General features: G+C 41.7%; 2 protein-coding genes across 5 annotated transcripts; one reads left to right on the forward strand and one right to left on the reverse strand.

The window, feature by feature from the left end:
- Positions 1 to 1,542: 1,542 nt before the first annotated feature.
- On the reverse strand, positions 1,543 to 9,830 carry LOC142052945 (putative 2-ketogluconate reductase). Of its 3 annotated transcripts, XM_075083852.1 has the most exons (8): positions 9,471 to 9,830; positions 7,745 to 8,680; positions 6,995 to 7,242; positions 6,024 to 6,408; positions 4,576 to 4,747; positions 3,151 to 3,329; positions 2,315 to 2,411; positions 1,550 to 1,914 (listed from the first exon to the last, which is right to left on the reverse strand). In XM_075083852.1, the coding sequence occupies exons 3-8, from the start codon at positions 7,193 to 7,195 to the stop codon at positions 1,758 to 1,760; spliced, it is 1,191 nt and encodes a 396-aa protein (XP_074939953.1). In that variant the 5' UTR covers positions 7,196 to 7,242; positions 7,745 to 8,680; positions 9,471 to 9,830; the 3' UTR covers positions 1,550 to 1,757. The 3 variants fall into 3 exon arrangements, with proteins under 3 accessions (XP_074939954.1, XP_074939953.1, XP_074939955.1); XM_075083853.1 differs by lacking the exon at positions 9,471 to 9,830 and having other exon boundaries at positions 1,543 to 1,914; positions 7,745 to 8,128; XM_075083854.1 differs by lacking the exons at positions 6,995 to 7,242; positions 9,471 to 9,830 and having other exon boundaries at positions 7,745 to 8,083.
- Positions 9,831 to 9,955: 125 nt separating this feature from the next.
- TXNL4A (thioredoxin like 4A) lies at positions 9,956 to 18,665 on the forward strand. 2 transcript variants are annotated; one of them, XM_075083855.1, is made up of 4 exons: positions 9,956 to 10,063; positions 10,308 to 10,481; positions 17,312 to 17,415; positions 18,069 to 18,665. In XM_075083855.1, exons 2-4 carry the CDS (start codon positions 10,329 to 10,331, stop codon positions 18,238 to 18,240), a joined length of 429 nt encoding a protein of 142 aa, XP_074939956.1. In that variant the 5' UTR covers positions 9,956 to 10,063; positions 10,308 to 10,328; the 3' UTR covers positions 18,241 to 18,665. The 2 variants fall into 2 exon arrangements, with proteins under 2 accessions (XP_074939956.1, XP_074939957.1); XM_075083856.1 differs by lacking the exons at positions 9,956 to 10,063; positions 10,308 to 10,481 and adding an exon at positions 11,619 to 11,696.
- The last annotated feature ends 857 nt before the right edge of the window (positions 18,666 to 19,522 follow it).

Genomic DNA, 19,522 nt, shown 5'->3' on the forward strand with positions numbered 1-19,522 from the left:
AGACATGTAATTATTTCCATATATTTCACAGAATAATCACTTTCATGTCCTGTTTCATGACACCTATGACAAGTGAACTTATAAACCACATATTTAGATAGGGAGGTAAACAAACCAAGATGAGAAAGCAGCTCTTTTAAGTATACTATCAATTATACACACAAACACACACACACAGGTATTCCCATAATCAAGTCTGAACAAGTTCTGTCCCTCACACTCTGTGACGTTCCGTATCACTGCCACCAGGCTCATAACACACAGTTATTTCTCATTAATTACTTAGTTTCAGACCATCAATATTCTGGTGCAACAAATCTCCTTCCCTACCCTGAAATCACAAATTACTGTGTCTAAGTAGTTTAGAAAAATGTTGGACCAAATCTAGTTTGTGAAAATAAATTGCACAGCTTCATCATGAACTTTGAGTTACCAGGTTAATTCTTAAAAGCTTCACTGCAGAGATTTTTGCAGCCTTCTGATTTGAAGAGACACCAGCGACTTCTTAATTACAATGCCTTCTCCCGAGGCTATCATAAGTTAACAAAATAATAGTTGCTTAGGCAAGTGTTTTCCAAGAAGGACTTAAGCAATCAAATTAAGGGGTGCGGTTTTTTTTTGCAGGAACCACTAACCATCTGCTTGCAGTTCCAAGAGGCTCTGCGAATTGACAGCTTTTTTCTTTTTTAGAATACACTATTTACAGCTACCATTGATTTTCCATAGGAATTTTGGGAAGAGGTGAAGGAGAGAACTGTTCAAGGGCTGAAGATCTTGGAATCCCCTATAACAATACTTACTGTTGTCTCGTTAGTAGTATTTCACTGTTTGCATCTGAATGTCTAACTCTAGGCCTGTCTACACTTCCTGTGCTAAAACTTAATTTCACCATCCCTACAAGAAGCCTGACCATATTGCAAAATAAGGGAAAGGCTTCCAGATTTTATGGTGGTGACAAACATTTTACTAAATTTTCTGACTTTGTTGCTTGCTTATGGGAAAGAGAAGGTAAGAAAAAGCTTGGCCCTGGGCTGGAAGTTAGGACTGATCACTAATTTTGCTTTAGGCTGTACCCTCACCCATGTGATTTCAGTGGTAGATCTACTGTTTCATAGCCAGTCGAGATAAACGCATCATTTTTGTCTGCATGGAAGAACTAAATCTCTTGGGATTTGCTTTGGTTTTCAGAGGACCCCCTCAGCAAAATCAAAGATCCTTTTTCAACTATTTGCTTTGCTCTAACATGTAGATGAAGCAGAGCTCTTCTTACATTAGAAAACCTTGGGCCTACGATAATTTCAAAGGAGTCTGCTTTCTTCAGTGTTTTGATTAAAAAACAGGATATTGCAATATTGGCTGAAAAGTGTTTCAGGATACAGTCAAATTTCTGCAGGGAATTAATGCTCAATTCACCTTTAATGTATTTGAGAGTGTTACACGAACTGCTTGGTGGTGTACTGGCTTATGACTATATAGCAGCAAGTACTGGGAACAGAACGCAGGTATTCATTGAAATAATGGTCTGAAGATACCAAAGGGTGTAACTGCTCAATTTAAAATCTTTAAACAAATTCCATTTATTAGTTCCATTTTATTTTTAAGAATTGTAAACAACAGGACAGATGAAGTCTAGTGAGATGACAGCTTTGCAGTATCATGACAACATGAGCAGTGCAGGGACAGGTTGCTTTGTTTTTTAAAGTGGTACTGTAAGAAACAGTGCCTTCCCATACATATGAGATTTAGTCTGGCACACATCATTTGGGAAACACTTCACTTGGAATGGGTTGGCCATTGAGAACAGCCAACATATTTGCCATTGCTTCTTCTGCCATCATACGGATAGCTTGGACTGTTGCGGTTCCAATGTGAGGGGTTATGATGATGTTATTTAATTTTAATAAAGGATGATCTCTGTAAGAAACAGAAAGAACAGAATGTATTACGCAGGGAATTTACTCTGCAGCTATCCCATGCTTATTGTTAAGAACTCAACCTCAGGAAACAGCAATGCCATGTTGAGATAAAAAGGCCACAAGCACAGAACCAGCAGAAAGCTGTGGGAAGCCTGCTTACCCATTTCTTCTTCCTTTCTATTGGTCTCGTTGCCTTGCCTGTCAGTTAGGCTGGCAAAGAAGTGACAGATGTAGGCGAGGTGAATAGTCTGCAATTTATTTATGACTCTGTGAGACAGGCTGAGGTGTTGCCCTTAAACAGTGGGGGAGACTCCTCATGAAGATCAAGATTATGAGCACACTTCTGCACACAGTTTAAAATGTTTCAGATTAATAGAATGGAAAATGGGTTTCTCTACCTTGGCAGAGGCTCAGGGTGAGTCACATCCAGAGCGGCAGCCCTAATAACCTTATTCTGGAGAGCATCAACCAATGCATCTTGATCAATAACTGCACCTGCATTGAAATGAAATCTTACTATCATGACAAGTTAATGAACATGTTTTTGCCTCCGAGCGGGGAAAGGTCTCAAGGGTCTAGAGAGAAAAATTACAGGATCTTCATCTTGTTAGAAAGTAGAATGTCTTTCTAATAACCATTAACCAAACAAAACTGATATTTTATTTATTAATCTTTAATTAGAGGAGGATTATGGTCCACTGCATAAGGCTTTTCCTGGGATGTGACCAGTTTCAGTCTTTTCCTCATTTTGGCCCTGACTTCCTGTATTATTATAGACAGATCATTTCATCTCTTCAACCTTTCCACTCTTTTATCTCCACTTTGTTCACTGAAACTATAACCTCTCCCTTATATGCTTGTTCAGTGCCAACAGATCTGTAATCCCATGTGAGGTTTCTTCTCTATGTAGCTGTTCCAAATGAAACTTATGTTTTCCTTTGTACCCCATTCATCATCAGTGATGATAAACCTTTCTGTTATTTCCACTAAAAAAAAGCTGTCTTTAGGACGAGGCTCAAGAGAACAGAACATCTGCTGAGCATCCCTAAATTCCATAGGACCTTTGAACACACAGCATCACTGCAAGTGATTCATTTGTAGACTGCCTGCTACTTCATGACTCAAACAATACAGGGGTATCACAGACTGAGGTTGGGGGGGGGAATATCACCGTAACCAGACAGAACACAACCTTAACTGTGGAGCCACAAACAGTGCTTTTAGACCATCCTACCTCGGCTGATGTTTATAAGAGTAGCTGTGGGTTTCATCAGCCCCAGCTCCTTTTTCCCAATCAGTTTGTGAGTCTCAGGAGTCAGGTTCACAACCAACATAACAAAGTCAGATTGCTGCAGCAAGTCTTCCATCTTCTCACAGTAGTGGGCACCAACTGCCTCTTCCTCCTCCTTTCGTCTGAAGGAAAAACGCACACACATCCAAATTGACAAAACTATTTCTAACTGGCTTTAGCAAGCAGCCAACCCTAGGAGGGATCTGGAACAGATTGAGAGGTTTGAGGTCAAAGTAAAGGAAAAAGACATTGATAGGTACAGATGGTGGAAGGGAGGAGGGAACGATGTGGGCTAGAGGGAGCAAGACGCTAGAGGAGTGATGTTCTGTGAAAGCAAAGCATTTAGGTGATATTAGGTATAGGAGGTTGGGGATGCAGTCAGACCCCACTCTTCCCTCCTGCATCTATGCCAATCCCTGTAGCGCTTCTCCTTGCCTGACATGTGAGCTAGGACTTGGGTGGAAAAAAAATGAAAGGAAAGCAAAGTATGAAAGAAAGGGAACTATAAAACTAAGAGAAATTAGGCCTTTTGTCATCAGGGCCAGTGTGATGAGTGAACTGGTTGGGCTGAGGAAAGGGGTGACTGGCTGGGTGGGCCAGGGATGCTGCCAGAAGCCTGAAGAAGAATCTGGCAGAACAGGGGACACAACGAGGGCACAAGGCCTGGTTTGCTTGGACAACACCTCAGAAATGTTACATGGCCCTTGTTCCAAACTGCCAGTAGCTAACTAGGGCACAGCAAGCGCAGGAGGTGAGGGGGAGCTGCTTCCTGAGGGGTGCAGTCGGGACCCAAAGCGAGGAAACAGCGGCACACTGGTGCTCCTCATGCCACTCATAAATGTCACAAGTTCCTAGTGTGTGATTTGGTATACTACTTATACAGAACTTGTTTTGCATAACTTGCTTAGCATTAGCAGCCAAATTTGCTGAAGCCTTAGGCTGTATGCCGCGAACTCTCACCCAGGTATGTTGAACTTTCACCAGTCAAGTAAAAGAAGGCCCTAGAGCCACTTCAAGCCAGAAGAAAAGGAAGCTACATTAATTAACGGAAGCTGCAACCTTAGAGATGAGACAAGAAACAGCCTGCCTAGAGACAATGAAAGGACCCAATGAAGAAGGGGAAGATCCCAGACCCTAATATTACTACTGGTCCAGAGTGTCGCATGAGGGGTGGGGAATTTAGATTGTAAGGGTATAATTGCCCAGGGATGTCTTTGTTCGAGTTCCCTCTTCAGAAGCACTCAGCTTGAGCTGTAGCACTATTAATAAAAAGGACTTTATAGACACTAGGAAGATTGGGGACACAGCAGAGCTGTGGTTTCCATCACTGCCCCTTGATCAATTAACGCAGAAAGCGGACGCTTTTACCTCTGGTTCCTGTTATGGTACAGGATCCTCATGTCGAAGGCTCTGGCTCTCTGAGCCACTTTGTACCCAATGCTGCCCATCCCGATGATCCCAAGCGTCGCTCTGGTTACTTCCGCTCCCAGCCAGTCAACAGCAAAACACTTCGTGTCTGGAGAAACTGCAATCTGGCAGCCTGAATGTAAATACATCCTAAATGGGTACAAACTGACCATAAATGTAGGTTTGGGGGAAAGAAAAAGTTTCTCACCAGCACAGCAGTGAAAGGTGCACCCTTACAAAACATCCTTGCTAATTTTGACCAGTTTATAGAAGGGCCTGGATGGTGCCATTCCCTGCAACAGCCAGGGCTGGAGCCAGTAACACATGGGCGGGGGGTCCCGAGTGGGTACTGTACTGGAGGAATGGCTCCTCAGGGAATTAACTCTTCCGCGGCTGGAGCATGTTCTTGCAAGTTCAAAAATAGCTTCTTTAACACTTACCCCCCTCCAACCCCGCCCCCCCCCCCCGCAAGCATCGACTTCACTTTTTTTTAGCTGGGGTAGATCTCACCATTTCTTTCCTGGATCACAACCCAAAGCAGCCCCACTGCTTGAGTGGGGGTGAAGGCTGCATATTCCAGCTCAGCCAGGGATCTCTATGAGATTTTATAGAAAGAACTTCAGGTCCAGCAAGAGGCAACAGTGAGAAAACATCACAGGGGAAGAGGAGTTATTTCATGCTCAGGGGTGGAGCAGAGGTGACAGAAACACTATGAGTCCCTGAAGACAGAGGCAACTTCTTGTGATAGTCTCTGCTGACACCTTTCTTCCCCTGAAAGGCATTGCATGCAGTAAGGGCATGTGGGGAAAGGACCTGCCTTTAAGGACACATACTGATGATGCTGGTACAGTTTGGAATAACTTTGTCAAAAGGATTATTAGCTATTTCAATAGTTATGCTGATGCTCCTCTGGAAATACAGCCTATTAATTTAGACAAACTTTTTTGCAGAAGCAGGAAAAAAATGAAGAGTTATATTAATTACTGCTCTAGAAATGGGGACATGGCCATTAACACTTTGTAGCTTCCTGTCGCTCCTAACACTTGTTCCACAGGGAAATGGAGAAGTGGTGACATTTGATTCAGATGCATTTTGTATTCACTTTTTACAGCTATAAACAACCACTCAGTGAATAGCCAGAGGAGAATTAAGCCCCAGACATTATTCCAAACAGGATATCACAAGTGACTTTAAAGTACACAATTTAGACAAAAGCCTTACACTTGTCACCACTGCCTTAAAAAGAAGCGGGATACAGGAAAAGCAGAGGTCTCTGAAAATTGAGTCCTCAGAATTTTTTTCCCCTGTAAAAGCATCCCAAATATTGATTTTGACAGATCATCTGTATCATAGTAAAAGTGAGATATGCCAAAGAAGCAGCTAAGATCCAGGCAAATTTAAAACATTACCTTCCACTAGTCTTCTGGCAGAGGCCAGCATCAAGGCCATTCCTATGTCTGCTGTTGGGTCTGCCACGGCATGTGGGGTGTTGGTCACTTTTACGCCAAAGTTAGAAATCATTTTCAAGTCTAAGTGATCGACTCCAACTCCAGAGTTTCCAATCACCTTTAAATTAGGCAGGCTTTCTAGAAGCTCCCGGTCAATAGTTGGCCTGCACTCAAACACGAAAACAGATTGGATTTTTTTTCTCATTTCTTTTTTGTTTTCAAGAAATTCCTTCATGGTGATAAGGTGGAAGTGTTTCTTCAAAAGTGCTGCAAGGTTTTCTAGCACACCTTGAGTTCCTCCTATATCCCAAATCAAAACACCAGGCAATTCTTCCTCTGCCATGGCCTGCAACAGGGGAACAGAAGAAGTACTCCTTCGTTTAGGAGAACACCTTTAAAGGAGTGATGCTGTAGTGATCATTGAAATTCACATCTGTAAAACAGGAAACTGATAGAACTCAATACTGCTTTTAATGATACGGAATGAATCCACAGTCACTTGTTACTTGTTTGGTACATTAGGCTACTTCCCAGTATTTTCACTAAGTGCTGATCTAAGCACGGAAGTCAGATTCAGAGTTAGTGCATTTTAGAAGCACTTCTTAAACTTCACAGGCAGAAAGGTGGCCCATAAGGAAGCCACAGTGCAGTCCAGTGAGAGCTGGTTTAGCTTTAAACAAACCAGCTGATGCTCTAGAAACAGGCTAGTCGCCTGTAATTAATCTTTTCATTAGCGTGGACATGCTGAGCCCACCACAATCATCTCAGCCATGTTTGATACACATGTGAACCGTTCATAGACTGCAGCTTTGGTTCAAGAACTGGGGTTCTGCTAGTACCAGGTACAACCTTAAAAAAAATGTATTGACAACAGTAAACTAAAAACACTTAAAGGAACCTTGCAGAGGGAAGGGGGCCCTCCAGATACCAACCTTGGTCTGAGGAGCACTTATTGTTTGTCCTCCAGCACTACCTGGGCATGTCTTGTACCTCTGTCTGTGATCCACACTTCTCCTGCAACAGCGATGTCCATGAGAAGCGATAGCTGGATGTATACATTTATAAGCCAAATTTGGCTGGCCAGACATCAAGGGAATAGGTTTTAAGAGACCGAATGCTTTGCTCCTGAACATAATTATTCAGATATCAGATGTCTTGTCCAGTCTGCTAAGTGTAACACCTGTTAAGGATATGACAATTTTGGTTTTGGACTAGTATGATCTGCAGTTATTGCTAACTCTTTTTATTTTAAAGCTGTCTCTCCTTACATTTTCCATTTACATAAGATGATTCCACGTATGCATGCATCTATAATGAAATAGAACACTGATAATAATGTATGTGTGCTGATAATAACTTCCAGTCCTGGCATTGCAGAGAAAACTTTGAAACTATGAATCAGATTGAGACATGTGGGCAAATAAAAAATGACATGCTTAAGTATTAAGAAATAAGGCCTGATTAGAAAAACAGAAACACTAAGTTAATAAACTTTTGTGGAGCTTGACTCACTACTAACTTGCAGATTTGTTGACTGGCACTGCTGTATCACTCTGGACTTAGCCATAACCAAAGCAAACCTACAAAATTTTTCCAAGCTCTGTTTTAAATTAAAGTTAATAGCATGCATTATCCACACCAAATTCATCCCACTAACTCCTCCATAGCAGAAAACAAATTACCTGAGTAAGAACCACAGAATTAACCAGGGCCGGCTGTGTTCTGACGACGCCTCTTCCGTCAGCAGGCGGCTCTGATGGCAGCTGGCAGAGCCGAGAGCTGGCAGCCCCAGCTCCCCAAGCCACTCCTGCCCTGGTTCCCCGTTCTGAAATCTAGTGCTGAAAAACACCCTGGCTTCGCTGCTGGTGGCTTCAACAGAGACACGGTGTTGTCTGAAACACGGGTCCGCCACCCGGCGCGCAATAAGCCAACACTCCCGCGCGCTCAGGCGAGACCTGGCTGGTGTATTTCAGGGCTGCGCAAGCCAGGGTGCTCGGGGATTTCCCACAAATCAAGCGCCCCGTGTCAAAATCACAGCAGGTATTTATACAGTTAAATGTGTCAGTAATACGTCATATTCACGCCCCCTAGTTAGTCATTGGTTAAGTTTCTTTCTTACTTCACCTTAAATGTACAGCTCCCTTTAAATTTACCACGTATACTCTGAGAGTACGGGGCTTATTTAAGTAGGGGGCTTTCCAGCCTATGGGCATGATTTTTAGTATGATAATGAGGACAGTTCACCCAAAGGACACTTAGTTCTTACCAAGCTGGCATCATATGCAAAACATCCTGATCAGTTGTTCTCGTTAAGGTCTAATTGCTCCAGGATGTTCTTGGTTAGAGGGTAAACTTCGTCTGAGGCAGGAGGTTTCCCTTTTGTCAGAGTCTCAGCCCTTTTCCAAGGATACTGAATGTCTGTTCTTCTAATTAAAGGTAGTTTAGTGTCCTTTAACAGATACAAAGAGCATCTTGGCCTAAAAAAATGTTAGCAAGGTTTTTTCAACTACATTTACCCGATGTGTTCAAGTACCCACGTTTTGGCTGTGGGAGGTCACGGTGCCAATGAGCATCTTCTGCCAGGGGCTGGGCAGCGCAGCTCCCAGGGGCAGTTCTGGCTGTGGGGTGCATCAGAAAGAAACACAGAAGATGGGGATGTGGGTGTGACTAAGCCAGTTCAAACATACCTGTATTTTCACACAGCACTGAAGCCGCAACTAGCACTAGCTCAAGCATGAATGTGTTTATTGCTGTGGGTTAACATATTAACAAAACCTTCCATAGCCAGGAGGTGCATGCAGCTGTACTCCCTGTTGCAGTATCTCCTTGATCAAAACCAGTGGAGACACAGGGAGTTTTTTAACATCTGTAGAGCAGTCACTAGCAGAGATTTGGAGATTTGGGCTGTGGCGACCCCTGTTTTACCCTCCCATTGCCACCCAGGGGCACCGCTCGGGCCAGCTGCGCTGACTGCCGTGGCACGGCTCCACATCCCACTTGCGAGCGGAGGTGCCCGTGCCCCCTGCAGCAGACAGGCGGCACAACCCACCCACCATTTGGGTGCACCTGGCTCCTCAGGCAGCAGGGACATCCCCACAGGCCACCTGCCATTTTGTGGAATCATAGAATTATTAAGACTGGAAACGACCTCTAGAATCATCAAGTCCAACCATCAACCCAACACCCCCAGGCCTCATAAACCATGCCCTGAAATGCCACGTCTACACATTTTTTGAACACCTGCAGGCATGGTGACTCCATCACCTCTCTCGGCAGCCTCTTCCAATGCCTGACCACTCTTTCTGTAAAGAAATTTTTTCCTAATATCCAATCTAAACCTCCCCTGACACAGCTTGAGGCCATTTCCTCTTTTCCTATCACTAGCTGGGAGAAGAGACCAGCACCCACCTCGCCACAACCTCCTTTCAGGTAGTTGTAGAGGGCGATAAGGTCTCCTCCCCTCAGCCTCCTCTTCCCCGGGCTGAACAACCCCAGCTCCCTCAGCCGCTCCTCATAACACCTGCTCTCCAGACCCTTCCCCAGCTTCACTGCCCTTTTGTCACCCTCTTGGCCACTGCCCAGGAGCCGGGTCCCAGCCCGGGCCTGCTCTCTCGGGGCTGGTCCCGCGGTAGGTGGGTTGGGGGCACAGAGACCCCCGAAGGGACAACGCCTGGGCACGGCAGCCGGGCCTGCCCTGGGGCACGGCCTCTCGCGGACCCCGCCACGTCGCTCCTGCGGCGATGGGCTGGGACACACCGGCTTAGCCCCCCTCCCCTCGCTTGGTACGGTCCAAGCCGTTCTTCTGCCCCTCCAGCCTGCACACTTGGTATGGCCCAAGCAACGCCCTTTGGCGCGCCCCGCCCACTGAGGGAAACCCCGCCCCCTCCGCGGGGCGGAAGCGCGCGTTTTCCTGCGGCCGTGCGAACGTGTTGCCTCACTTCCGTTTCCTCTCACGCTGCGGCTCCGCTGCCCCGTTTCACCGAGAGAAGGACGCCCACAGGGTACGGCGGGACGGGCGGGGGCCGGCTGGACTCGGGCGGGCGGGGCTCGGGCAGGCTGCCCGGCGGCCGCCGGCGCCCCGCAGGGACCCGGCGAGGTGTCGGCATCGTGACGCGGCCGCCAAACGCTGTTCTGGGCCCCCGGGAGGGAGGGAGGGAGGGCGGTGTTGCCGCCGCGGGGGGCTGGCGGGGCCGTGCGAAGGCCGGCGGGGCTGTCAGCTGCCGGGTGGCTGGTGTCGTCCCGCAGGGCCGCCGCCCGCCGCTCAGGATGTCGTACATGCTGCCTCACTTGCACAACGGCTGGCAGGTGGACCAGGCCATCCTCTCGGAGGAGGACCGAGTCGTGGTCATCCGCTTCGGGCACGACTGGGACCCGACCTGCATGAAAATGGATGAAGTCTTATACAGCATTGCTGAGAAGGTAAATTGGAGCTGTAGCGTCAGGCGGTCGCTTTCTGCGCTCAGTGTCTCAAAATGATTTACAGAGAGCTTGACCTGAGGCAGGTTATAACTCGGTTTCTGGAGAGGTATTCCTGCTTTAGGAGGCAGCGAGAAAGCTGTTTGGCTTGCTTTCGTGAGTGTCTCCTAAAGCCGTCGACTGTCCCGGTATTGGTAGTGTGTAATGGGGTGAAAGGAGTGAAATCAAAATCGCTGCCTGTTAATAATCCATCCTTTAATGAATGTCAGGTTTCAGGCAGAAACAAGCGCTTAGTAGTATGACTGCTGTGCCTCTTGGTAATGTCGCACTGTCGCTTTACAGTCAGAATGTATAGTAACTTCAGATTTTCATTTTAATAGGTTGAAAAGTTACTTTCATTTTGACGCTTAAAAATGGTAAGATCCTAAAATGTACGGGACAGTGTTCATTAATAAGTCAGCAGTATTCTTTGTGGAAACAGATGGCATTCAATTGAGTTGCGTGGCCTGAATTAAATTTTAGGAGCCAAACCCTGAAGCTGTTTTCAGGTGGAAACTGGATGCCTGCTGACAGCTGGTCACTCACTTAAGAAAGATATATATTGAACAAAAATTAGACTGTTAACATTTGCAGTCAGCTATAATTTATCCTTTCATGTATTTGGTAAAGGTTTTGCATAGTGATAGATGTAGAAAATTGACATCTCTTCTTTAAGTGAACCACATAGAAAATGAAGCAAAAAAATCTGAACCAGAAATGGTAACTTGGGTAGGAAAAGGAGTCAGTTATCTTCATGTAGAATTGCATGCATGCATACTACATACCTTGGCACAGAGTTCTTGGTGTACTCCTCTCTTTTAACGTTGTCTTTAAATAAATGGACTTCTGTGTCTAAAATCCCTACAATGAAAGATGTATACCTATATCTGAATGTTAAGGCATAATAGACTGCAGTAAGGAATTGTGTTATGGTTTGATTTAGTCATTTTGTTTAACATGGTGGGAGTGTCTTATGCCCAGATGCTGTTAGTATCCACTTCTGGTAGGATGCTTGGCAATTTAGCAGGCATGTTGGCAGTTAGGGGTGGCTGGGGAAAGAAAGAACAATGTAACTTCTTATTTAAAAATCTCCCTCTGCAGAAATGGCAGATTAAAGGGGGAGATCCTTCCTCATCCTCTTGCTTACAAGCCATGTTTGGATCTCTGCTGTTTTAAAGAGTGAGTAAAAGTTCCAATTGTATAGGTGTTTATACTAGAGAATAATACAGAATGCTGACATGCTGTAATTGCATGCTACATTTGAAAAAAAAAATGTAGCCATATTTTACATTTGGTACTGTGGTGCAATATTATTTTAGTCTGCAGCATATTTTCGGTTAGCGGTAATATTTATCTGTACTTTATAACAGGAAAACAGGATTTTTTTGATTTGGGGCAAAAAGAAACTAGGACACTATATGAAAATAGAAAGCAGACTTCTGTTGAAGTGTCTTCCACTTACAGTTGACCCCCGCCCCAGCGTTACATGAAAAAGAAGCAAGGTTTCACTGAGTTCCAAAACAAATGATGATTATAAGATGTTAGATTTCTGCTTTGTCAGGGTTTCAACCAAGCATCTAAGAATGGAATTTCATCAAATTCCTCTGGAACGCCTTTTTTTAGAAATACACTTCTCTTTTTTTTAAAGGAGGCTCACACTTATAAAAACCTATCCCCTTAAATACAGGACTTTGGCTGCTAAATGACTTCAGTACCCCTTTTTAAAGAAATCTTTTAAAACCATGATTTAGCTAGGATTGAATACTGTAAATCAGATAACCTCTTGTGAAACAAGGTCCCTTTAACCAACAGAGTATATCGGTCCATATGGGTTTAGAGAGGATTGTTCAAATGTTTTGCATTTGTTTAACCATAATCAGGAGTATGAATAGCTGTTTCTTTTGCTCCAGCATTAGTTGTGCCTCTGCCTTTCTGTTAAGGTTACATGGAAAGTGAGAGGGGAAAAAGAGGGAGCTATAAAAAAACCCCTACTGACATTATAGTTACTGGTGTCTGTAATCAAAGTTGAGCAAAGCTAATCCATTTACTTATGTCTATAGGTTTCAGAATTGTTAGCTGTATGTATTGCTCTCAGCAGTATAATATCTGTCTTTTTTCGCCTATAAATTTACCACTTAAACTTACAGCATAATCAGCAAGAAAAAAAATCAAATATCAACTGAATAGGCTTTGAAGTTTGTACTTACTGTGTTTGCAGCCTTTTTCAGTTCAGTAATGGCAAGTCTGCTCGCTCCCTTCAACTTGAAAGATTTGTTGCAAAATCTAGTCTCACTTTCTGTACTTTTTCTTCCCCCTGTGATTTCCTTGTCCATAAAGACATCTAAACATAAAAAATATTGTCTAGAAACTGGTTAGGAAGATGAGAAGGTGGAATCTTAGATCTTGTCTCCAATTTCTTTAGGTATTTGCTGTATGTACTTCGGGCCATAAGGTAACATATGGCTGTTGAGATTTGCTGCTTAAAGGGAGCTGAAATCTAAACAAACAAAAAAGTAATACCCCTAACAGAAATATAAAGAACCTTCATGCTTTTTGCTGTTCTTATTGATCATACTGCTTTGGCAATCTCATGTTGTAGGAATTCATTACTTTTTTTTTTTTAATTACATTGTTAATGATGAAGGTCAGGAGGGAGAGTTTTGGAGGACAAATGAGATTTCTTTCATCTGGCTTGATTTTTCCTACACCCGTGTTTCCTATTTAGGAGTTAAGTATGTGATCTGGATCAAGAGAGGATATCGAATATGCATCTGATGTTAAGGGTCCTATAGATTTCTCTGCTTTATAGTCTTGAGCCATTCCGCTTAAAGATTTAATACTAGTCTACCCAAGCAGATACAGTTCGTGAAGTACCAAACTAGCCTGTAACTGTGGCTCGGCAATAATATACTGTTGGTTTTTGTACGTGCGCACTGAGTAACATAGACGAATCTGTGAAGCTACAGTAATTGGGGAAAAAAAGAAACCCAGCCCAACCCCCAACCAAATTTGAAGCCCAACCCATGAAAATAAGTCTAGAATGGCCTGGTAAAACAGAGAAAATTTTGAATTGAAAGATGGATAAAGGAAATTAGTGTCAGAAATAAATACATTGAAAAGTTAATATCTATCTTGCTTTTCTGCTGGAAATGTTTTTATCTTCAGGTGTTGGACAAATGTGGAGCAGTCTGAAAGGAGATCTATCACTAGAGGGTGGTTGTATTTGTTTTTTAGAAAGCAGCTGATTTAACTGCCAACAAATTTACTATATTTTAGTGTATGTTGTGAGGTTAAGTACTTTCCGAATAAACTTGTGTTATTATGTGTTCAGCTTCTAAAATACCACAAGGTTTTTTTTACTATCGCCTGGACAGTAAAATGTTGATTTACTTTAACAACCTCAATGTAGTGTCAATTATTACAACTGTGGCTACTTTTTAGTGTGGTTTGCTTGCTCAGAGTTGTATTTAATTCTTGTTCTGAGGTCTCCATACTGTATCCCCAGTTAGAACTCAAAAGTCAGTAAGAAAAGTTCTTAGCAACCACTGTCTTGAAATGATAGCGAATCTTGTTCTGAATAGGAATGTAGTTTTTGAACTGACAACTCTGGCTGGGGGATGGATTCATGTCCCGACGGACAGGGATAGGTTAAGCTTTGGCTTATCTCCACAGACTTACTAGCTCAAGTATAGATCAACTCCTGCCTGAACACCAGCCGAAATCCAGAAATACTTCAGTATCTTTTGCTTAAAATGAAGTCTAAGCTAAAGGCTTGTGAATTAGAGCTGTCAGTGTGTGAAGCTGGCTCAGATGCTGCTCTGTACTGCTGTGAAGCTGGCTCTGTACTGCTACATCTTGGCTCCAATATTGTGTTTGAGACAGTAAGTGCTTCTTCAGGCTGTAAAACTGGTCAATACTGTGTAGAGAGAGACGTTTGAGTAGTTCTGCAGGGCTTGTCTTGCGTTGAAATAAAATGCCCCGTGGTGATAAGCCTGCCCGGTCTGGCGTGGCTTCTAAATGGTAGACATTGTGGCCACTGCAGTGTTTCTCCATCACCCTTTCCATATTTAGTCTCTTACCCATGTTTTTATCTAGTTCATTCATAGGTCTGAATCCCAGCCTCCTGCTGCCACGTATATTGCAGTGTTGCATGGCAAGGCCCATGTCAAGGGCAACCTTGGCAGCCAGTGTCCAAACTCAACAAAACACATCCTTTCTGTTCAATGTACTTGCAAGCTAAGTGCTTTTGGAGCGGTAATATTGTCAGATTTCAAACTAAGAAGGCAAGGGTGAAAGAATAGAGCCACTTTTGAAGTTCTGAACTAAAATTTGAGAGTCCATATCTAGCTTTGAGGTCTGCTTTAGACGTAATACAAGCTTTTGAGCAGGTGACTGTCATCAGTTTCATTTCTATAAAAGTAGGTAGCTGTTGCTTTTATTCCCGCATGGGAGAGAAGGAAGATTCAGTTAATGTCTGAGATACTTGGATTGCGGTGCTAACTTACACATATGCTGTGCAAAGGTGATTTGAATGATCCAGTCCTTTTGAGTATGATATATGTAATGTCTTATTTAAGACTTGAATAGTATCTTCATTTCTAAAGATAAACTAATGCATTTGTTAACTCTGGTTCTCTTTTTCTAAAATCTTGGGCTATTGATGCTCATTGCTAGTGATAAGCATTTCTGGTTCTTCAACAGCTCAACTAAAAAATGTAAACTATATAATACTATACTATAATACTATATAATATATAAACAATATAATGTAAAACTAACTTTAAAAGTTGTGATGTTCCAGTGCTATGTGGAGTACTCAGTTCTTGGAAGTAAAATTTTTGTTTAGCAGTGCTTTTGTAGTAATCTTCTGGTGCAACATATAATCTCCTTGGACTAATCTTTCAGTGAGCAAAGCAGGTCCTAAGAATGTTGAATTAATGCTTGATTTAACTTAAAATAGTTTTCTAATCTCCAAATCAAATACTTGTTCAAAGATTATGTTTAGTCTGTAGAAATCGCTGAATGTGTGCTGGAAATTTCCCCACACCACGAAGCTGTGCTGCTGCTTCTAAAAATGTCAGCAGGATGGAAGAAGAAATGCTAGGAGGAAGTGAAAATGACTGTCCAGGTTTTAAAAAAACCAAACACCCCCACCCCCAACCAACACTGTCTTTTGCCTCTAAGGCTAACCAAAGGGTAACTTCAGTCACTTCTCAGTTAAATTGTTGACTCTGAACATCCCACTGTTTCCTAGGAGTTGTCCATTTTTCAAATTGAAATGGGCACGAATGATCACTTCAGGGGGTGTTAGAGTTTGAGTTCATGACTAACTTGGGTTTTCAAGGCTTTACATCTTCCTTGTTTTGGAACATGGCTTAAAGGGAATCTTTTCATTAGATTATTGGCAGTCTAGGATTGTAGCTAGCTCCATAAAAGCACAGTAAAAACTACTTAAATGATGTTTCAGTCCAGAATAGATTTTACTTTCCTTGCTACTAATACTTATCTACATCTCTGAAGTGTGATTATTTTTTATAATTTAGAAATTGTCTTGAAGCCCAAGTCCATTGGAATTTATTTACTGTGTGCTTCTGTTTCTTTGTAAACAAACATCTCCACACTTTCTCAATTAAAGTGTCTACTAGGATATTTAAGTACAGGGTACACAATATATAATTTTCTGGTACAGTCTTGTGGACTAAAGTAAAACCTCTTTACATCAAGCAGAAGTTATACTCATTGTAGCATTTCTAGACATTGATAGCAAAATTAACGAGTGGGAAGTACTGTGATGAACAGTAAGTTTGCTATAAGTCTTAGACTCCATGTGTTACCTCAGACTGGTCATTTTGCGTAGTCGAATGGGAAGGAACAAAATAGTATTAGTATGTAAGTAAGGAAGGGGAGGCAAGGTCGTGTGTTCAATATAATACATTGAGTATTTGATATTATACCTTACAGTTAAAGGTTTGTATAATTTAGATGCCTACTTATATTTTAATGCGTGTGTGTGTGTGTTAATTTCTACTGTACATGTATGAGCTAAGTTTAGAAATGAAAACTTTCCCTAATTCCACTTAAGGGTAAATATGCTTCATCTAGGAAACAAGAATGTGGTGTGGTTTTCTTTCAGGAATGAAGACATTAACTATGACATTAAATGGGAGGGATTCTTGTCCATTTAATTCAGTAACTCTCCGAAATTAAAGCCCATTTTACCAGCATTGCCCAGAAAATAGCTTCTCATCAAGGTCTTTCTTTCATTATCAATTAAATTTTTAAGGTCCTGTTTTAGCTTTACGCATCTCAAAAAAAGCTATCAGTTTTTATTATTATGTTTTATTTTCATTTAATGAGCCTTGTTAAACAAATTACATGGTTTAGAGAGGGAAAAAGTGCTTGGAGGCAGGCTCCAGGGCACTTCAGATCATTAATTTTCTGAAGTCTATAAGCAGCTGACAACAGAAGCAAAATGTGTCAGCTCGGCTTGCACAAAGCAGTCACTCTACTTGTTCAGGGCTGCACATGTCACTGTGAGGTCTCAGTTGTATACAAAGGGCATTTGTTTCTCTGGATGTCAATGTAGCACAGTATCTTTCCAGTTGATACTGGATATGAAATGAGCATATTGTTTAAAAATAGTAGCAAGACTGTTTACTGTGATTTTTATGACTTAATATTTTGGAAGATAAATGTTGCAATAATGAAAGCGTATGCCTTTTAGTTGGTAATACAAATAATCAAAGGCTTGGTAATACATACTGCTTTTATATTTCCTGTTTTCTTCTGTTTAGGTAAAAAACTTTGCTGTCATCTATCTTGTGGATATCACTGAAGTACCAGATTTCAACAAGATGTACGAGTTGTATGATCCCTGTACCGTCATGTTTTTCTTCAGGTACATGATGGTTCTAGAATGTAATTCAGTTAAATTTCTTGTGTGTCAAGTACAGTGTTTCAGTAGATCACTTCTAAATGCATATAAGCATACTCATATTTTCTTTGCTGTACAAAAGAGTAAACCGATTAAGTAGGAAAATAGCTTGTTTTCCAATTAGCCTAGTAACAGTGTTTTGATAAATAGAGTAAAAATTAATGATAGTGAAAACTGGGTTTATTGTCCATTGTTTTTAGCTTTAAATCTGAAAGTCTGTCTGTAGAATACTGCAGTTATTACGGCAGTCAAGCTTCTCAAACTTGCTTTAAAGATATACCCTAAGTATTAAGGTGTTTTAGAGCTAAAGCCATCTACAGTGATGAGATAAAATGTGCTGCTGACAAGCCTGGTATAAACAATGGAGAATATGCTGAAGGATAATTGCAGTGAGTACCACGCTTAGGGGCATCTTTACAGCTTTTGTTCTAGCTTTAGAAATAGCCAGTAAAATGTCAATGTGAGTGACAGGAGTGGATGATCTGTCTTTGAGGATTATTTTGTAAGCTTGTTTATGTTATAAGAGCTTCTTTTGTGGGGGATACAAAGTTTCTTTCTAAACTATAATACCCTATTAACTTGTCTTCTTCCCCCCTCCCCCCCCCCTCCCTTTAAAGGAACAAACACATCATGATTGATTTAGGTACAGGTAATAACAACAAGATCAACTGGGCAATGGAAGATAAGCAAGAGATGATTGACATCATAGAAACTGTTTATAGAGGAGCCCGCAAAGGTCGAGGTTTGGTGGTGTCACCAAAAGATTATTCCACTAAATACAGATACTGACATTTCTTTGGGGCTGCCTTTTTTTTAACCCTACGTCCACTTAAATTTATTCTTGTCTATGTCTGTACATATATATATAAAAAATGAAAAAAAGAAAAACCAAACCTACAATCCTTCAACTTTGAGTGTATTTTGAATTATTTAAGATATTTGAATTCCATTTGGAAAAGTAAAAGACATGAAGCCTGGAACTGTCTGACTGCAGTAATACTGTAGATGAATTGTGGCTTGTTTTTTTATCTTTAGTTTTTAAAGCTTTTACTCTGTGTTGTCCTTTGGGTATGATGTATTTTTGTATACAAAAAGCCTGTTTGCAGAAAAACATTTCAACTGTTTTTGTTTGCTTTCGTTACACAAATACGTGGGAAAACTATAGTATAGGGTTTTTTTAAAGGAATAAAATGAATTTCATTTATTTACCTTAATCTTCTTTAGCTTATTCAATTTGAGAATGAAAACAAGTGTAACTGGATGAATAATGTTGAAGATGAAGGCTTAGCAATTCTGTCAGGATTTCCTTGCATAGTATCTTGGTCTTCCGTATCCACTAAAAATAACATGAAAACACTAAGGTGCATTGATTAATATTTTGCAAAACTCAGAGGAAATATCTTCCATGGCTTCCCTCGCCTCTGGTTTGATTGGCTTGAGGTGATGGACTTCTTTTTCATGGTGATTATGCATACAGTAGTCAGTTTGAAGTACTTTGTAGATTCTGTAGTGCCAAAGGGTAATTGCAGTGCTGGATCTGCCTGCATAGTCAACAGTTGAAGAAAGGGTGAGCTGTGCTTTCTCTCATTTGACTGTAGTTTATCTAATGGTATACTGCAATGCATATATACTCACGAGACTTGGATTGAATTCCACTGTGGAACGTACCTGCCACATGCAAATTTACCATTTGCATTTCTGACAGCTTTTGTTCTTCAGTAATGGAGCCAATGTTATGTTGGGGTTTTTTGTTTGGGTTTTTTCGTTTTTTCTTTTTTCAACTAATAAATGCATATGTACAGGATTAAGAAAAAACAAGCCAGACTATGCAGAAAGGAGATACCTGTACTTGTGGTTCAGTTTGTCACAAGACAAAGTGGAATATGCTTTTTTTACCATCTGTGTGTTTTAGAGGATTTAGAAGGAGTCAAAGTAAAATTAATCTGGTTTACAGTGGTTATTAATTATGGAATCATTTATGTTGGAAGGGACTACTGGAGGTCTGGTCCCACCTCCCAAAGTAGGTCCTACTTGATCAGGTTGCCCAGGACTGTCCAGTGTTGAGTATCTT

The sequence above is a fragment of the Phalacrocorax aristotelis genome, chromosome 2 (assembly GCF_949628215.1).
Source record: "Phalacrocorax aristotelis chromosome 2, bGulAri2.1, whole genome shotgun sequence".
Taxonomy (NCBI): domain Eukaryota; kingdom Metazoa; phylum Chordata; class Aves; order Suliformes; family Phalacrocoracidae; genus Phalacrocorax; species Phalacrocorax aristotelis.